The sequence below is a fragment of the Colletotrichum tamarilloi genome (genome assembly GCF_030869305.1).
Source record: "Colletotrichum tamarilloi strain Tom-12 chromosome Unknown Scaffold_86.1, whole genome shotgun sequence".
NCBI lineage: Eukaryota > Fungi > Ascomycota > Sordariomycetes > Glomerellales > Glomerellaceae > Colletotrichum > Colletotrichum tamarilloi.
Window position 1 is genome coordinate 46,165 of NW_026849469.1, and position 16,774 is coordinate 62,938.

Below are 16,774 nucleotides of genomic sequence, written 5' to 3' on the forward strand. Positions count from 1 at the left end.
AGTTACTGTTTGCTTGTTTTGGGGGGGTTTCCCCGTTGGCCTGGCGTTTCTGGGGGGGATGTATATGGTGATGGAATGGTTTCAGGGGTGACCAGCACTACCTAGGAGACTACGGGAAAACTATTGCTGTCGATGTTAATACTGCTTTTCCTCTTTCCCGCTGTTGAGAGGAGAGATTGGGGCGGCAGATCTGGGCGTGGCCTGGGATGAGAGTTGCTTCCGAGTTGCTTCCGTGAGGGAGGTATTGAAGAGAGGAAACAAGTTGTATGTAGGACTAGCATGATTCATGAATGGCTTATAAAGGATTTGCCTCAAGTTTACTTGTCTTGTCTTAGCTTCTTTATGTCTGAGAAGAAAGGCTGAGCTATTCGGTCTCGCCCCCAAGACATCATTGATTCCTAACCTATGTCAATTTAAATTACCAGTGACCAGGACAAGAAAAACTCTTACAATAATAGGTAGGGAACGGGTCTTTTTTTAGCTAGCACACTATTTTACCTGCACACTTGATTGCAAAGGTCCACCTGTGGGTTTGTATACCCTCAGCGGGTCTCGACTGCTCAACCAACTATCACTGGGTGTCAACATCCACACTTCCCCGATAGTCTAGTGGTGAGGATATCTGCTTGTCACCGGGGAAATCCCATGATTCGCAGGGGACCGGGGTTCAATTCCCCGTCGAGGAGTATTCTTTTGCTTTTATGAGTCATCGCGACGATGTGGTGGTGTTTATGATGCTTTTGTTGTGGTATTGAGTTGTGAGGATGTTGGGGGATGTTGGGGGGGGGGGGGGGGTGGGGCTTTCGGCCAGCAAGATGAAGTAATGCCTGCGTGCTGGGAAGACAAAAGAAATATCAGCCAGTTAATTAACAAGTGTACAGTCGCCCAGAGGGATTATCGTCGTTCATCTGTCGATGGGCAATACCCCCTCTCATTGTCAAATCCTATGCCGACTCGGCGTGCTTCATCTTGACGTCTTCCTGTCCTTCGCTCGCTTCACTATAGCTAGGTGTGCCCTCCACCTCGAGATCTTGCACCTCGAGGCCCTTAATATCATTCTTAAGCTTCGTAATCTCCTCAACGATGACTGTACCGTAGAGAAGAGAAAACTTCTTTGAGATGGTGCAATAGAGTCCCTCGATGTATGCGAGCGCTTGGTTTTTCTCCCGTATCACTAGTTGGCTTGGGGTCTCGCCCGATGAGGCTGGGTATTCTGACCGTTCTTCTCATCTTTAATACTCGGCACCTGTTCCGTATTCATAAATGTATATATCACGAGTAGGGCACGAGAGGTAAAGTGTAAGAGGTAAGGGAATGGGAGGAAGAGAAGAGAAGTAAGGCACGATAGACAAAGCGGCATCAAGACCGTTGAATTGGACTTGTGTGAGAAGCCCTAGTTCTGTATATAAGAGGAATCATGGAGTATGATCCCGACTGGGAGCTCGCTCGCTGGCTCCAATGTTTCGGGTTGGACGAGCAGGTCTACCCAGTTTACGACTGGTAATATGTAGTATCTCCCGCTCTCGGACCGCCTTTGAATGTCTAAAGGCTCTCTTAAACAGGTCGACAGCGTTCTTCATAAGGCTGCTTGATTACATAGTGAGCTGGAATGGGCGAATGAGACCGCTCTGTTCTGAGGTTCAAAAACTTGAAAGATATTTGACAACACGGCAAAGGTGAGATCCTCGAGGCCCAGAAGCTTCTTTACTTCAGCTTTCCATGTTGAGCAGATTTCTCCCCTGATCCTGCTCTATCTTCATGCCAACTCACACTCAATAAGCGACTCGGACCCCTCCCCCCTAGACCAGATCTTGACGATCCTCAACCCAGCAGCTCCCTCCAGCAACTGATACCACTCCTCCTCCGTCCTCTCTCTCGACGCAAACACAGTCATCATGACCATGTCGAGCGCCGTGACCTGCCAATCTGCGCCCTTGGAAGGTATAACGTTCTCGTTGATCAAGAGCTTGCTATACCCTGCCCTCATCGCAGCCTTGACCCGCGCAAGAATACTCTCGCAGACCTCGTCTGTCCAGTCGTGCAGTACAGAGTGGAGATAATACGCCCTCGCGCCCTTGACTGGTTGCTCGGTATTAAAGTCATACGGCATAAGCTCAATCTTGGGGTCGAGGTCCTGGACTTGCGCTTGTGAGAGAACGTGAGGGAGATCTTGTAGGACATGCCGGCCCGGCGCGGAAGGTTGCTTGCGACAGAACTCGTCCAGGTCGTGACCGATGCCGCCTCCGATGTCGACGATGAACGCCGCATCCGATGAGGTGGTGTCTGCGCCGTTGACGAGGCGCTCGACTACGGGGTAGAAATCCGGGTCCATCCAGAGTCTCCTCCCCTGGCCGTATCCTTTCATGAACTGCTGAAACTCGCCGGCGGGGTACTTTTCCATGATATGTGTGAAAAAGTCCTTGTTGCTGCCGATGGCGTCTTGTAGAGGTCCTGTCCCTGGTGTGATTCTCCGCCCGTTCTTCTTGAGATACGTGGGGAAGTTGCAAAAGGTAGGCCACACGCCGCCGACTCTAGAAGAGGCCGTTAGTTGCCCCCAAATCTTTCATGTTCGGCTGGCTGATGTAGACTTACACGCAGGAGTAGGCGCTTCCAATGATGGGGAGGGTCAGTGATTTCGAAAAGTGGTTCGTCTCGTACTCGTCAACGCCGGTCTCGCGTAGATATCCGGTCGACGCCAGATGCCGCATCGAACGCGCCAGTAGATCTTTCTCGAAGTCTAATTTTGCGGTGAGTTGGGCTACGGTCTTGGGCCCTGGGTTTCGGGCCATGTAATCGAAGAGACCCGATTCAACTCCAGAGGCGATGGCGCAGCCAGTGGCAGGCTGTGTATCAAGTTCAATTAGCAAATTTCGCCGTCTATTCGCTTTGAATGACCTTGTAATACCTGTGCCCACAGGTGCTTGATCATGGTCTCTCTGGGTGTCTCTAGAGCCTGGACCAGCAAACGAGCTTGCTTCAAAAGATTAAGGCGATTTTGCTCATTGTCGAGAGAGGAGACGCCCAACGTGCTGATGCTATTCAACAACGTTGCCACATCTTTTAGGTTGCTGGGTTGAGTAGCCATGTCGACTGAGACACCATGAGGAAGACTTTCCAGGACTGAGCCCATGGCGGATGATCAATATTACGGTATGATGAAGGGTCGTGTGATTCAGTAAGGTATGTGAAAGAAAATCTGTTTTCAATGCTGGTCGCAAATACGTCGGATATGATTTTGATTACATGGGGTATTGGGCAGTGGTGCAGGACATCGCCGAGCATATTTGTATGCTTTTCTTTGCATATACCCATATGTTCTTCATGTGAACCCTTGACGAGAACCCATGTCCGATGAATCTTTTCCCATGATCGCCAAGATTCAAACACGGAAGCTCCCATCTATTCTACACGCTACCATGCAAGGTTCTGCTGCAACTCTGGACCAACAGACCTGTTTCTCATGCATCGTTGCAACAGAACCGTGTCCAACAGTCGTCTGTGGGGTGAAGCAACCCGGAACCACTCCAGTTTGAACGGGAAGGGTTCATTCGCTACGTGTGTATGAGCCTGTTCGAAACCAGAAGGATCTTGTTGGTCCAACAAATATTGGTCCATCCTAGTTACGCAGCATCTTGATTCTGTGGACCGGGTAATCTGATGGTCTGATTATCACATCTTCGGCTGGAAACCCCGAAATATCTGACTCGATCGGTTGGAAGCATCTGAAAATGGAGGAGATGTGATTCCTGGATTCCGGTTCCAGAACAGCAGCCAGGCCGGCGTGCGAACTCTGGGATGCGCAGTTTTTCATCGCAGATGGTATCTGTGTTCCCCCTTTCTCGTCCGTACTTTCTAGAATTGACTTTCTTCGATCCCATCAATTCTCAATTGCCGCCTTTCCACAAGAGCAATGTCAACATCAACATCAAATGACACCGAGAATAAGGGACCTTCCTCCCTGGGGATCATCGTCTCAGTCACGGCTCTCAGCACCCTCTTCACTGCAGCAAGACTCTATGTACGGGGCGTGATACTCAAGAAGGTCCATTCAGATGACTTCCTCATCGTGGCGTCAGTAGTGAGTTGTCTCAAATCAAATACCCCAATATTGGCTGTCTGACTAGGTTCGCCAACCTTACATAGATCTGTAGCTGGGTGAGCGTCGCGACCGCCGTGGTTGCTGTATCACATGGCATGGGCCTACACTTCGAGCTCTTGACCACCCAGCAAAAGTCCGGAGCCATCTTTTGGACAATCGCTGGCTTCCCAGCCGGCGTCATGTCGTTTGGCCTACCCAAGCTCGCCGTCGTCGCCCTCCTGACGCGAATCTTGAACCCGAGTCCATGGCACAAGACGTTCCTCTGGGCCCTGTCACTCTTCTGCCTGCTCAACCTGACGGCCAACATGATTCTCCTCTTCACACATTGCCAGCCAACGCAATCGCAATGGGACTTTTCCGTGCCTGGTCACTGCCTGAATAAATGGATATTGGTCTCGTTTGCTCTTTACACGGGAGGTACGAGGCTAAGTTTACCTTGATAATGAGGCCAAGTTAATGCAACGGCCTGCTGACGTGTGAGATAGCCTTTGGCGCCTTTGTTGACTTGTACCTCGCTGTCTATCCAGCATTGGTGCTTGCGAGACTACAGATGAGCATCAAGAAAAAGGCAGCTTTGAGTGTTGCGCTGGGCATTGGGTCTATGTAAGGAGTCAGTCGGTAGCCATCACGACAAGAATGTGCTGACATTGGTTAGCTCGTCCGTGGTCGCGGTCTACAAATGCACCCGCGTCCCAAGTCTTGCGAGCAGCGACTTCACATGTATGTCATGGGCTCGCTTCCACTGCCATCTATGCTCTTCAGGCTGATGATATCCCTCCAGACGATACGGCGGACTTGGTAATTTGGACAATGTGAGTAAGAGACGAGCCATCCAAAGTGCACGCAACGCTAATCTATTCCGAACCACACAGAGTCGAAGGCGGCACAATGATCATAGCCGCCTGTATACCCATACTTCAACCGCTCGGCGAGCGCATCTTTGGCAAGCGCATATTCGGATCCGGTCCCAGGGGAGGCAGACATACCTACGAGAACTATGAAATGGGCCCTAGTGGAAGGGCAAAGTCCGAGACGGAGGCGCAACCGCGCACATGGGGGACCATCACGAGGGTGGAGAGACGAACTGACGAAGACAGCCTGGACGAGACGGATTCAAAGATCGCGGGGGCGAGAAGTTGCAGCAGTCAGGAGATGATACTGAGCCAGGACGACTTTGACAGGAAGATTGTACGGGCGGATACTTTCAGTGTGAGTACAGAGAAAAAGGGAGTTTGAGTGGGAGAGGGAAGGCTAGTACGTCGTATCAAGTATGGCAGAGGACCCGATGGCCTGGCCATTATCCCGTCTTTGTTGGGGAAGACCCTATCCTTGACAATCAAAGAGAATCTATACCCAAGAACTGAGGGCCCCTGTATCAAGCAGGAGCCTAACGAAGAAGCTAAGATTATCCAAGACAATCCAATATTTGGCATCTCCTTACGATGGATTGAAGGCCTCTGTGTTTTTTTTATTATCGTTCATTCACTTGGGCATCTATCTACCGGTGATAATCATTCACGTCCATATCTAAACCCACAAAGACAACCTTCACGCCACGTCCTCAACGTCCGTTCACCTCCCTTCCTGTATTGTAAAGATAATCTTTACACCATATCCTGAACGTTCGTTTATAACCCTTCCTATTCCGTAGAAATAGTCTTCACACCACGTCCATACCGCTCGTCCACCTCCCTCCCCGTATTCGTCACGCCAGCCTCACGAATACGGAACAAGCACGAACGGGCACCGTTGAACAGAACCCATAGTTCCTAGCTTAAGAGATAAAGGCCGACAGGTTTCGAGATTGGCCACCATCAACAAGGTGGCAGTCAAGAAGGACTTTTGGAACTGGGTCCTCCGCAATGCCCCCTGGCTGATCAACGAGGGTATTCCTGCTGTTGACTGGCTTGCCGGACAGAACTATTCCTGACTCAAGGCCTCGATATATACTCGCTACGACGGCCCGTGTTTAGAAAGGCAGGAGTAGATAGTCAGCTGTTAGAATCTCTCGCCTTTTACAAACGACACTTCGAAAGCGAAAGCAAAACCGAACCAATGATCGTTGCTAATACTGGTTTCCCGAAATCAACAAAACAGACTGGACCTTCCAGTCTCGCAACATCACCACACCACAACATCGCAACACTACAACATCGCAACACTACAACATCACGAAACCTCAAAACACCTCTTCAACACCTTCCACATGCACACCCATCACAAACTTCTCCCTTCCCGTTGCCATTCTTACTCAATCCAACCCACAGACATCATATCCAATCATCCGTGCGTCTCAAAGTCCCCTACCAAACCCTTCTCCTCCCTCTCACACTCACCCAACCACAATCAGAATATAAAAACCCCCCGACGCTGACTTGCCCATAGCTTCCTCAAACTCTCCTCACATCCGTACCCTACCCTCGCCCAAAGCCCTCTCACATCTCTGGGTCGTCTTCAAGAGGAGGGGAGTGATGGCAGCGGCGACGACTCGGGCCGTCACCACAGACATGCCAAAAACTTCCCGAGTCATAGCTACATCAAAACCACACATACCAACCCGACAAATCAAAATAACTACAACCACAGGCTCACTGGATTTCCCATCCGAAGGAAGGGCATATGCAGAACAGCGGAACCACAGCATCAAAACGGGGCACCCAGACGACACACTCCATCCACGGTACCGCCAACCCGAGCGACACAAGTAAGTCGGTGGCATCAAACTAGGTTTCGAAAAAGCTTATCGTAGCCTTGTACCTTCTTCTCCGTCTGTGGGTTCGTTTGCCCCTGGGAATATGACATCACTTGCTTCGCTCACCTCACGGTTGCTATTCTTCTAGATCGACCGCTCGTTGAGCGTTTGTCTCTGGGCTACGCGGGACACTTTTAGCGGACCACTCCGAGCAAGGCAGGGATTCATCATCCACTCTTGAAGATACAAGTATAAGAATGCATTCATAGTATTATGCGTGTACTTGAACACGCTTGGCTATAGAGTGCGATAGATTGGCATCGGGCGAGCCATTGCGCCTAGAATCAAGGACGTCAATGAGATCTCATAACAGATCTCCGGACGGTGCATTGCAGTAGATCCGCTTTTACGTTCTGCTCAGTTTTACAGCAAGGCAAGGGCAAGGAGGCGGCCTGCACTCTATACTATTGCACCTCCGTGACACTCTACAGCAAAAATGCCATGATCGAGAGCAAAGCCCGAGCCCAAGAAGCTAGCGTCGTCAAGGCAAGCAATGAGTGGGATATTGGCGACATCACCCTTCCCCCCGGATTAGTCACCCATCCTCACCTCCAAGGCTCGTCCAACCGCAGAAACGTGACCGGTCGTTCAACCCAGCCCAACGGCACGATCCGGCATGGGGGAGCTTTAGGATGTAGCGGACTGGTGGTGGGATCAATGAGAGAGGGTGTCATGCCACACCCAATGGCCAGCGAACAGCCAACATGGATGCAGAAGCAGCAGCCACAGGCCGCTCGCTGGGCTCAAGCCGGCGTCCCGACCAAGCAAGTCCACAACCCAGCCAACGCTAAAGCAAAAGTCACCCAACCAGAAAAAGCACGAGACTCAGCACATCCCGAAATAAAATACTCACCGTCCCTTCCGCTGCGTCTACGTGCTTCCAGCCCGTTCCGTCCGTTCAGCGTGCGTGAGCGTGAGTGTGCGGGTTGCGTGTGTACTGCTTATACGTGGTGTGCAAAGCAAGATCACGCGCCTTGAACTTCGAAGCTCGCATGCCCCGGCGCTGGCCACCGCTGCAGGAAGCGGCGCAGAAGGGGGCCAGGGCAGGGCAAGGGCAGGGCAACAGGATTAGTGCAGTGAGTCGTTCGGCAGTCACTAGCTATTGAACCCAGGAGCTACTGTTGGCTGCAGCCTGGGTTGACTGATGGTCTCCCTCTCTCTGGGGAAAAGACGAAAGACACGCTTGGCCTAGTAGAAGTGTTTGCCTGCGATTGCCGAGACAAAAAATGTCCGTAAAGAGCAAAGTCGTGACGAGCGTAAGCTCTAACAGAGTGAACCGGACGAGAGAGTACTGGCGTCAAAAAGACGGTAGGCAGGCAGACATGTATGTCTAAGTCGCGCCATGCCCTTTCTCACCGCTCGCAAAGGCCGCTATTACCAGCAGCAGGTCACAACGAAGACAAGTTGCATGTGCCGTCTACCGCTATCCGGCCGAATCGCGAATCCAAGGGAAGCTGAGATACGGTACGGCCTTGTCGGTACGGACGGACGCCACGCGCATGGCCGTTTTGCGTCTGGCGCAATGTGTTCAAAAACGAAGCGTGGCTGACAATCTACCGACTAGTGGGCTGCTTTTGCTTTGCCTTTCCCTTTTCGACTGGAGGCAAACAAAATTGAGGCATGATTGATGCGCAAGTTCACGGTGGCTGCAACGAACTCTCGGAGCCAGGTCGTCAGATCACCGACTGGTCAACGGCGGCCCGTCCGGATACGCTTGGTGGGAGTCACAACTCCCAGATCCGTCCAGTCCGGGGTAGACAATGCGATATCGAGCCCAGTGCGTGTTCGCCTGGAGGCAGCAGACAACCGCCCTCTTGAACGCGCACGTCTCGTCTCAACGGGGATGTGTAGTAAGCGCTTGAGTGATATGGGCAGGCGGGCGGATTAACACGACGGTGATGACGACTGGGTGTTCGCGTGTCTGGGCGGGGTGTGTGTGTGTGTAAGATGCGAGGTCAGGATCGCCGGCTGTGGGATTGGAGACGGAGCGGAACGGCTGAGCTGCCTGCGGCACAGAGGCATGATAACAACCCCGTTGGTGAACGGGTGCGTGATATTGTCCGGATGCTAGCCAAGTCGTCCGCGAGAAAGGCTTGCCGTCTCAATGCATGTGGCCGAGGGGAGGTAAGATACTCACCTAATTCCAAACATTAACCCATCACATCCTGCAGAACACATCTTCCAAGACAGAAAGCCAGGAATAGGTCAGGGACCGCGCGACTCTTCTCCGTCCATCACTACCGCTTTCTTCCGCTCAAGGGCAAGGCACTACTACTGCAAGCACTCTAGCAAGCGCGTCTTCCCTGGGTCTGGTGGCCAATACCTCCGAGACGAGGCTTGAGACCGAGTCTGCTAGGTACTCAGTCATCGGCGGCGGGGGCTGTATTCGGCTGATGAACCTTCCTCCGACGGCCGGCATGACATAGGTAGGGCGACAGGCTGGAAGAGCCTTTGTCAAAAAGGTTCCTTGTCACCATGGGAAGGTTGTGGGTGTGAACCATATTAGCAGGTCCAGCTTCAGCAACGAGCGTCGGAAGTTGGGGGTCACGCAGCCAGGCCGTCCACGTACCGTAGATGACGGCGGGCGTTAAACAAGACCAAAACGTGCATCTTCTAGCACGTTGTCGATTCACTCTGGAAGCCTTGGCTGACCCTCCGTGGCTCCCTTGCCTGCACTTCTTAGTCGTTGCGCCTCCCTGCCACTCCTCCTCCTCTCACTAATAGTGTATCCGTATGCGTGTGTTTTTGTGTGTGTGGGGTGTAACTCGGGGGATGGACGATGAGCCGATTCGGGGGTCCCTTTGACGGCGGATAGGTAGGGTCATCGGTCACGGGCTGGGCTGTGAGCGTGGCGACTAACACTACGTCAAGAGGGTTGCACCAACACATCGATGAGTGTGATGGATGGGTGGTGAATGGTGATGCGTCTCCGCCGAACGCCTGCTGGTCCCGATTGAGAGTGGTCGTGCGGAGCAGAGGCGGGCGGCTTGGGGCCGATAGCTCCTCCCGGGACCCGTCCATGACATGCTTTCGACTCCCCCCTTCGACTCGAGTCCATTTGTTTGGATCCTCAGTCCCAAGCGCCGTCGCGGCGTTCGTCCATCGTGGGATCGCTTGCAGATTGGTCATAGCTAGTTGTGACCTGGGCTCAGTGCAGTGGGCTGCAACACTGGCGGCTTCACAGACACGCAGAATCGCGGCATTTTCTTCTCGAATATCCCCACTGGGACAGCGGTGCACGCCGTCCGCTCCACCGGTTTCCAGATACCCGGCCAGTCAACGGTCGCCAATCGTCGCTAATAAGGCATTTCTAAGCAGTAGGCCCTGTCTCTCAACGCCAAGAGCTGTGATGCTCTGTGGCAGGGGCAGAGGTTGGTAGTCCAAGGGGGCGTCGAACTTTGAAGACTTAGATGGCCCCCCCAAAGTCCCGTACGGAGTAGTTCCAGGTGGTTTGCGGGGTTTGCGAAGAGAAAGGTTCCAAGTCATTCGACTACCTGTCAGGTTGAGCGGTTTCTTTGCTATGCGACTCTTCACCTAGGCAGCTGGGTCACGATGCTCAAACTTGTGTTGCCCTCGGCACTGGCGCAGTCCAAAGACCGTTTCTTGCCACGGCCAGTATCCGTACGCAGGTGGCTGGTTGGGCAATGATCGCATCACATACCGCTGCGTCAGTACGTCTGCACTCCCGCTGATGTGCACGGCGAGACGAGTTCAAGAGTCTGGTAATCTAGTTATGAGATCCGACTGCGGGCACGACGATGCTGTCAGCAAAGCAACCTCAACTTCCATGAGGCGCCTTCCAAATGTCGACAGCCGCGAACATCCAGGAACACACTACGACATCCCCACACCGCCTGGAGCTGGTAGGTAAGACATGGTGACATTAGTAAATGGCCTCTGGCTAATAGGGAGCATTCATGAAAGGTCCCGAGGATAGATACGTCTGGCAACGCGGAACCGTCGGGTGTCAGGTAGCCGTGCCTCGTATGCAGACATGCCGCTGCCTTGGTACCTAGCCAGACGGTCGAATCATACAGTCACGCCAGTCCCGCCTTTGGTGACTTTGCTGGGCTGGGCGGCTGGGAGGAGGCACGCGAGTGTTGGTGCTAAACCAATATGAGAGCAAACTGACGATATGCTGGGACAAACTTGGGAAACGGTACATTTCAGACCTCTAAGCTCTGGGACTTGGTAGGTACTCAGGAGCCCTGAAGAGGGCGAGAACGCGGGCGATGGCAGGCATCGGAGACTTCATGACAGAGCAGACGTTGCGTCCGGCAGACCTCGTCATTGGCTGTCGCCAAAGCCGCAGCGGACGACAGGCCCTTCTTCGGCGTCCTATGGGCAGATCTGGTCGAGAAGCGGATAAACGTGAGAAGATCGCTCGCGAACCATGACGAGTTGAACCGTGATCAGCCCACAGAGTCCGAGAATTGTTACAACGGCCTGGAGCCTGACGTTGTACCCTGAAAAATTCTCGTCGACGTGCATTTTTTTCTTTCTTAGCAAAGACTAGCGGAAAGTTTGGACAAGTTTTGACATCGTCAACGTCCCGGATCGGTGTCCCTGATTCAAGCTGGCCAAATCCTAACAATCGATCTAGAGACTTTGATGCTGTCGCCTATCACTCTGTTGAGCATCGTGTGGGGGCCTTCCTATGGCCATCTCCGCGTCAGGGTGCCATCGGCAACTGCGGTTGCCTTGTCCTTGGTATGCAATGAACGATATTGGAAAGGAAGACGTACAGAAAGAGACCAGGAGTCTTCGTCGTCTGTACGGATGCAGAGTACGTGGTATCGCAACGGGTCCTGACCGCGAGGGGCATCTGATCGGGTTGGATTCTGGAGCTCTCGCCATGTCCAGCCCGGGTTCCCCTCGAACCTAGTTGCGGTGAAGATGCCCAAAAGCCCCATTCTGCAGGTAATCCTGTAGAGGCTGGCTTGTGCCCTCTCAGAAAAGAGGGGATCCATCGAGAAACTAGGATAGGCCGCAAAAATAGTCCCAGAAAAGAAAAAAAGGTCGAATCGATAGCTTTTCGGCTGGCCCAGGTTGAGCATCCACATGATGGGGCCCTCGTGCCCTGCCACCCGCTAGAGGCGGATGGTGGAGTTGGACCCTTGGACAGGCACGACAGGCACGACAAGTTTGGAGAAAGACCACTTTAGCCTTTGCGTCTTCTCTGCGTCTGTGGGCCATCGATAAAATTCGGTGCAGTTTGTTGGTATTGGTGTGATGAAATCCCACCCGATCTTCGGGCCTGGAACCTAGTGACACCAAATAGGTGACGACTACTCGCCCGAGACTGGGCGACTGGTTTCCTGATACACCACTCTGACTCCGTAGTGCATTGTCTTCCCACCAGATGATCATTCATAGCGGATGAGTTGTCAACACGATTGCCCGTAGAGTTCGGCGTGGAGTCTGAACCCTTCCTTGGAAGAGACCAAGGGAGACCGGCTGTCATTCCGTGTTGAGACTTGGTTTTCAGGGTCCAAAGCAAAACCCCTAGCATCTCATAGCGTCGTGGTCAGTTGTCGGCGTGGTTGAAAGGCCGAGATATTCATAGAATAGGCGGCGGTGCAAGGGGAGCCTTAATTGGGTGTCACTATCCGTCCGCAGTATGTCAGTGACGGCCAGCCGCGTGCCAAACCAGGAGAACCAGCTTGGGCCTGGCAATGGCAGACCTGGCGCGCTTGCTATGTATTTCCTCGGCCTGTTGTGTTCGACGGCAGGACCGCGAATTTTCTCCGTAAAATGCCTTGCACAGCGGACCGGACTCAGCTGAATGCGTCGAACACCTTAGGTGCTGTATACCGTAGACTTAGAAGGGCACTTCAGATCGCCAGCGCCTTCCCTCGTGAAAGTGTTCCCGTCAGGTGGCTGAGCCTGAGAATTTCTCGTTGTATCACGTCCTGCATGTTGATGGAGTCTGGAGATTCTTTGCCAGCCTGCCAGGGAACTTGCGGCGGTCCACGGGGTGGTTAACACGAGGCACCGCCCTAGACACCTCGTTCAAGGGGGCACCGCTAGGCCGAAAGATCCATGATAGAAAGAAGATGCACTGTGTCTTTGGCCAGCTGCACCCCGGGGCGTGCAGCTGTGTAGAGCCGGGTCTACCGGTCGGTCTTGAGCTGGTGATAATGAAGGCGTCTGATAGGTCGAACGTCTGAGCGGTCGTACTCCCTACACCGAGTCTCAAAAGACTGAGCCAACATTTTGCTTCTCGAGCAGCGGGTCAGCTTCACCCTGACTCGCGATGAAATGCAACAATGCGAATCCCTTCCAACTTCCAAGTTCTTCTTCTTTGTATACTGTATTTGCGGGTATCGAGCCATTTCAAAGCACAATGAAGGTTGCCACCGGTGTTGGGAACACGAGAACTCCTAGTTAAGGGTAGCTCACGTCAACCTATGGCAATGGCCTTAAAGCAAGCTCTCTGTCCGTACTGCCACGACATGCTGACAGTGTACTTTGGACGAAGGCACAACGATACTCCAAGGTCTCGAAAGGGTTTCTTCCTCTTTTCCCGTTGATACAACGGTGAGCGCCGTTTGAACGCAGGGCTGGAAATTCGTGGACGTTGTAGCGCATGGATGGCCATGCAGACCGCCCAAGAGTTTGTGAGGTTGCCCAATCACAGGGTCGACATTTGAATTCTCCAAGCCATGCAGCCTGCTCATATCCGGGGAATGGGCATTGTCTCCAGCGGCAACCAAGCGCAGGGCTGGGGAGGCTTTCTCATTTCCAAGTCGATGCCTCGATGCCTCGCCAGGTTGTGGATGATAATATCTTGCTTCTGTCAACCGTATCGTGTTGCGTGCGAAGTAGCAATGCTGGTTCATGCACCTGAGAAGACAAGTCTCACTTGTGACCACGGCGTGCGTTGACTTGCTGGAGATGCGACGCTGTTAACCATCCTCCTAGGCTTGGTATCCAAGGCACGTGATTCGAGGTCGTCGTTGCTGAAGACCATGAACTTGGGAAGCTGGATGGTTTGTTGGCTGCACGGCAGCGATGGCCCTGGATGCGTGCCCGGATCTCACCTGAGTGGATTATCAATTCTTGATTCCTGGTAATTAGTATCCGTACTGCGATGGCACGGATGATCCAGCCTTTTGACCCCTGAATAAACTGAGTGGCGAGGGCCAAACATGGTTTGAGAACTCTTAACGGGCCACGAGAGCACCGAGCGCGTCGCAGCTACTCGCTAACCGTGAAAGCGAAAGTCCAGTACGGTGTCTGCATAATGGCTTCTTTCTCCAGATTGCAATGCGCCTGGCTTAGGTGGAATTTCCTAGACCACCAGCATTTTGTAACCGTATTCAAAACCTGTATGAATACCCTCAGGCTGAAGAGCAAAATGTTTGAATTGCAGTGGCAGGAGTCGAGGAGGAAACACAACTGCCCTGCCGGAGGTGAGCCGCGACCCGAGGCGACAAGACTGGTGAAAGCAACGCGCCTGATAATGTTTGGTTTGTGTGTGAGGCGCGTAGGAGGATCATCATCCGGACACACAGCTACCGGTTGCCGTCCAGACTTCAGAGAGTGTGAAATTGTTTCCTGTGTGCCAGTCACGTTTGGCCGGTGGAGCCCTTCCGCTCTCAATTACCCTCGGGGGTGCTGCTAGTCTGTAGATGACAGAACTGAATTGAGAGAGGCGTCTGGGCACTGTATCTAGGACGGTGCCTCGGAGAGTGGAGCGTGCGGTATTTCTCTTCCTCCGCTGCAATCTCATCCAACTTCCAAGCCGGCAGAAGATGAAAATGCAATATACTCACATTTGCAGTACGTATCCGTAAAGCTTTGTTTTTGCTGGGCCTTGCTGCGGGTAGAGACGATAATGCCAAATGTGAAAATGCCGCGTTTGGTTAGGTGCTGGGCTCCCGGCAAGCCACCGCTGTCTTCGACGAATGGACGGTGGCACTGGTGGTCACTGATGAGCTGCAGGAATGAATCTTGGTGCGGTGAAATTGGAAATCCATTTTGTGTTTTGCTACGAACCTCTGTACTTCGTGACAGGGTTTCGCCCGCGTGGCCCGAAGAGGTTTGGGAATTGACTGCCACGTTTGCTAGAAAATGTTGATTAGGTAGCGGGACAGAGGCACGGAGGCAACTGAGACTGAGATACGCACACATGAAATCACGAGGTAGCCTCGTCTCGATGAAGCGAACTGGATATACGAATAGTTGACTGCGCGTCGTACTGGATGTCGCACCCTCTCAACGCGATGTGCGGCTTAGCTAAGGCAATACGGACCTGACCCTGCGACGGGAATACCCTGCGTACTCTGGTCAAGACAGGTGGTGTCGGAGGCGATGCTCCCGAGGCAAGCCGCAGAGATGAAGATGGTTGTACGAATAGTCGAACACATACGAATAGCAGCCCTTGCCTCGCTCACCGGTGGTGTTTCCAACATGTCGAGATCAGCGCCGATCCCATCCATGATCCATCTCATCCTAGGCGGGCCTGGCAAAGAAAACCGTAGCAATGGGCCGAAGGTGAGGCAAATGCGAGGCACAAGGAGCGAGACCTCTTAACGCCTCATCACGGCCAATATCCGCCAGGCGCTGGCCGTTCAATGCGTTAGTGGTCGGTATGGTGACGGTGATTCGTGAGTGGGTGCTCTGCCGTCGTCATAGCCTGCCCAGCAAACCTGGGAGTCCGGGCTACCGGACTGAGGGATGATTTTGGCTGGGGAAGACAGGTGCAAGCTCAGACTCGCACTCTGAGAAGGACAAACTGCGTGCTGCCCGTCTTTGGGACCCTCGGGCGGCGACCAGGCCACAGAGATCACCCAGCAGATCGGATGATGGGCACAGTCCACCGACTCAGACTGTCCCTTGCCCATTGCAGTCGGAAATGCAGGCCAAGTGTGATGGGCCCTGAACTCCCATTCGCCGAACCCCGAATTAAGAAAAGGCCATTGCCCAGAAGCAAGAGACGGAGTCACGGAGAGCCCACGGCAGAGACGCAGAGAGCAGAGAGTGCCCAGTGTCACACTGGTGCTTGGTTAATTGCCCTGCCCTTGCCCCTGGTGCGAGTGTTGCGTGTGGGCTGTGGATGACTGCGAAACCAAACTCGTTGAGTATGGAGGCTTGTTGCTAGGTAATTGCTATCGAAAGGACCAGTCCTCTGTCAGGTCTGTGGCCTAGGCTGGGCTGCCCAGGACGCTCTCAGGGATGAAGTGTGAATGTGGAAGATGAGGACCAGGGCGATGCAGCCGCCAAACGGGGTCGCGGGAATCGTCACTGGTTAGACCCAGAGAATCTCAGAGGTGCCGAGAGCTGCGACCAAGGCGGTCAGCGGTCAAGCCAAAGAGATGATGCTTGTCGGTGCTGGTGGAGGGGGGGAAAAGGTACCTCACAGGTTGCCTCGGTGCATCTTGTTGATACGAGTACCTGCTATAGTCGCGACATCCCAGCCTCCTTGACCCATATGCAAGGTACAGGCGACTGGCATAAATTGCACAAGGCTAGCCCAATACTCTGTAGTACATCTAGAAGCCTTGCGAGACTGGGGCATCCCATTCTCAAGGAACGCTAGAGCCGAACCGCCATTAACGACTTTTTTTTTATTCCTTGCGCGCCGAATGACCTGTTTGGCTTTTGTTTCCATGGTGCACCCGGGGGTGTGAGAGGTATGCTGGTTACTCGATCCGCATGGATATGGTAAGGGAGACTCGGAAAGATTCAAGATGGTGCGGATGCCTTGGTGTGCGTTCGACTACTGTGTTATGCGTACTATGTAGACGACGTCGTCGCCAGGGCAGTTTGGTTCGTCGCCAGGTAGACCAGATACAGCAGATACGGCAGACTATTGAATGATTGTTGTTGGTCGTCACTTGTGCTCGTGTGCCGGACGACGGGTGACTATGGAAATCAGATCGAAGCTGCCATTGATGGTAGGTATTGTGAGCTGTCAT

General features: G+C 53.2%; 8 protein-coding genes across 8 annotated transcripts; 3 read left to right on the top strand and 5 right to left on the bottom strand.

The window, feature by feature from the left end:
- Positions 1-944: 944 nt before the first annotated feature.
- On the bottom strand, positions 945-3,130 carry CTAM01_12985 (O-methyltransferase; the record flags this gene model as incomplete). The annotated part of the gene is made up of 4 exons (XM_060528990.1): positions 945-1,087; positions 1,771-2,531; positions 2,593-2,843; positions 2,906-3,130. The coding sequence occupies 4 exons, from the start codon at positions 3,128-3,130 to the stop codon at positions 945-947; spliced, it is 1,380 nt and encodes a 459-aa protein (XP_060376410.1).
- Positions 3,131-3,910: 780 nt separating this feature from the next.
- CTAM01_12986 (uncharacterized protein) lies at positions 3,911-5,335 on the top strand (the record flags this gene model as incomplete). Its single annotated transcript, XM_060528991.1, has 6 exons — positions 3,911-4,078; positions 4,144-4,516; positions 4,585-4,702; positions 4,755-4,819; positions 4,881-4,911; positions 4,972-5,335. The coding sequence occupies 6 exons, from the start codon at positions 3,911-3,913 to the stop codon at positions 5,333-5,335; spliced, it is 1,119 nt and encodes a 372-aa protein (XP_060376411.1).
- Positions 5,336-7,292: 1,957 nt separating this feature from the next.
- CTAM01_12987 (uncharacterized protein) lies at positions 7,293-7,829 on the top strand (the record flags this gene model as incomplete). The annotated part of the gene is made up of 1 exon (XM_060528992.1): positions 7,293-7,829. The coding sequence occupies one exon, from the start codon at positions 7,293-7,295 to the stop codon at positions 7,827-7,829; it is 537 nt and encodes a 178-aa protein (XP_060376412.1).
- A 1,883-nt stretch (positions 7,830-9,712) lies between these two features.
- Positions 9,713-9,877, bottom strand: CTAM01_12988 (uncharacterized protein; the record flags this gene model as incomplete). The annotated part of the gene is made up of 1 exon (XM_060528993.1): positions 9,713-9,877. One exon carries the CDS (start codon positions 9,875-9,877, stop codon positions 9,713-9,715), a length of 165 nt encoding a protein of 54 aa, XP_060376413.1.
- Positions 9,878-10,638: 761 nt separating this feature from the next.
- On the top strand, positions 10,639-11,321 carry CTAM01_12989 (uncharacterized protein; the record flags this gene model as incomplete). Its single annotated transcript, XM_060528994.1, has 2 exons — positions 10,639-10,718; positions 11,117-11,321. 2 exons carry the CDS (start codon positions 10,639-10,641, stop codon positions 11,319-11,321), a joined length of 285 nt encoding a protein of 94 aa, XP_060376414.1.
- A 185-nt stretch (positions 11,322-11,506) lies between these two features.
- Positions 11,507-11,914, bottom strand: CTAM01_12990 (uncharacterized protein; the record flags this gene model as incomplete). The annotated part of the gene is made up of 1 exon (XM_060528995.1): positions 11,507-11,914. The coding sequence occupies one exon, from the start codon at positions 11,912-11,914 to the stop codon at positions 11,507-11,509; it is 408 nt and encodes a 135-aa protein (XP_060376415.1).
- A 1,132-nt stretch (positions 11,915-13,046) lies between these two features.
- On the bottom strand, positions 13,047-13,824 carry CTAM01_12991 (uncharacterized protein; the record flags this gene model as incomplete). Its single annotated transcript, XM_060528996.1, has 3 exons — positions 13,047-13,168; positions 13,315-13,647; positions 13,698-13,824. 3 exons carry the CDS (start codon positions 13,822-13,824, stop codon positions 13,047-13,049), a joined length of 582 nt encoding a protein of 193 aa, XP_060376416.1.
- A 758-nt stretch (positions 13,825-14,582) lies between these two features.
- Positions 14,583-15,307, bottom strand: CTAM01_12992 (uncharacterized protein; the record flags this gene model as incomplete). Its single annotated transcript, XM_060528997.1, has 2 exons — positions 14,583-15,022; positions 15,109-15,307. 2 exons carry the CDS (start codon positions 15,305-15,307, stop codon positions 14,583-14,585), a joined length of 639 nt encoding a protein of 212 aa, XP_060376417.1.
- Between the last annotated feature and the right edge of the window lie 1,467 nt (positions 15,308-16,774).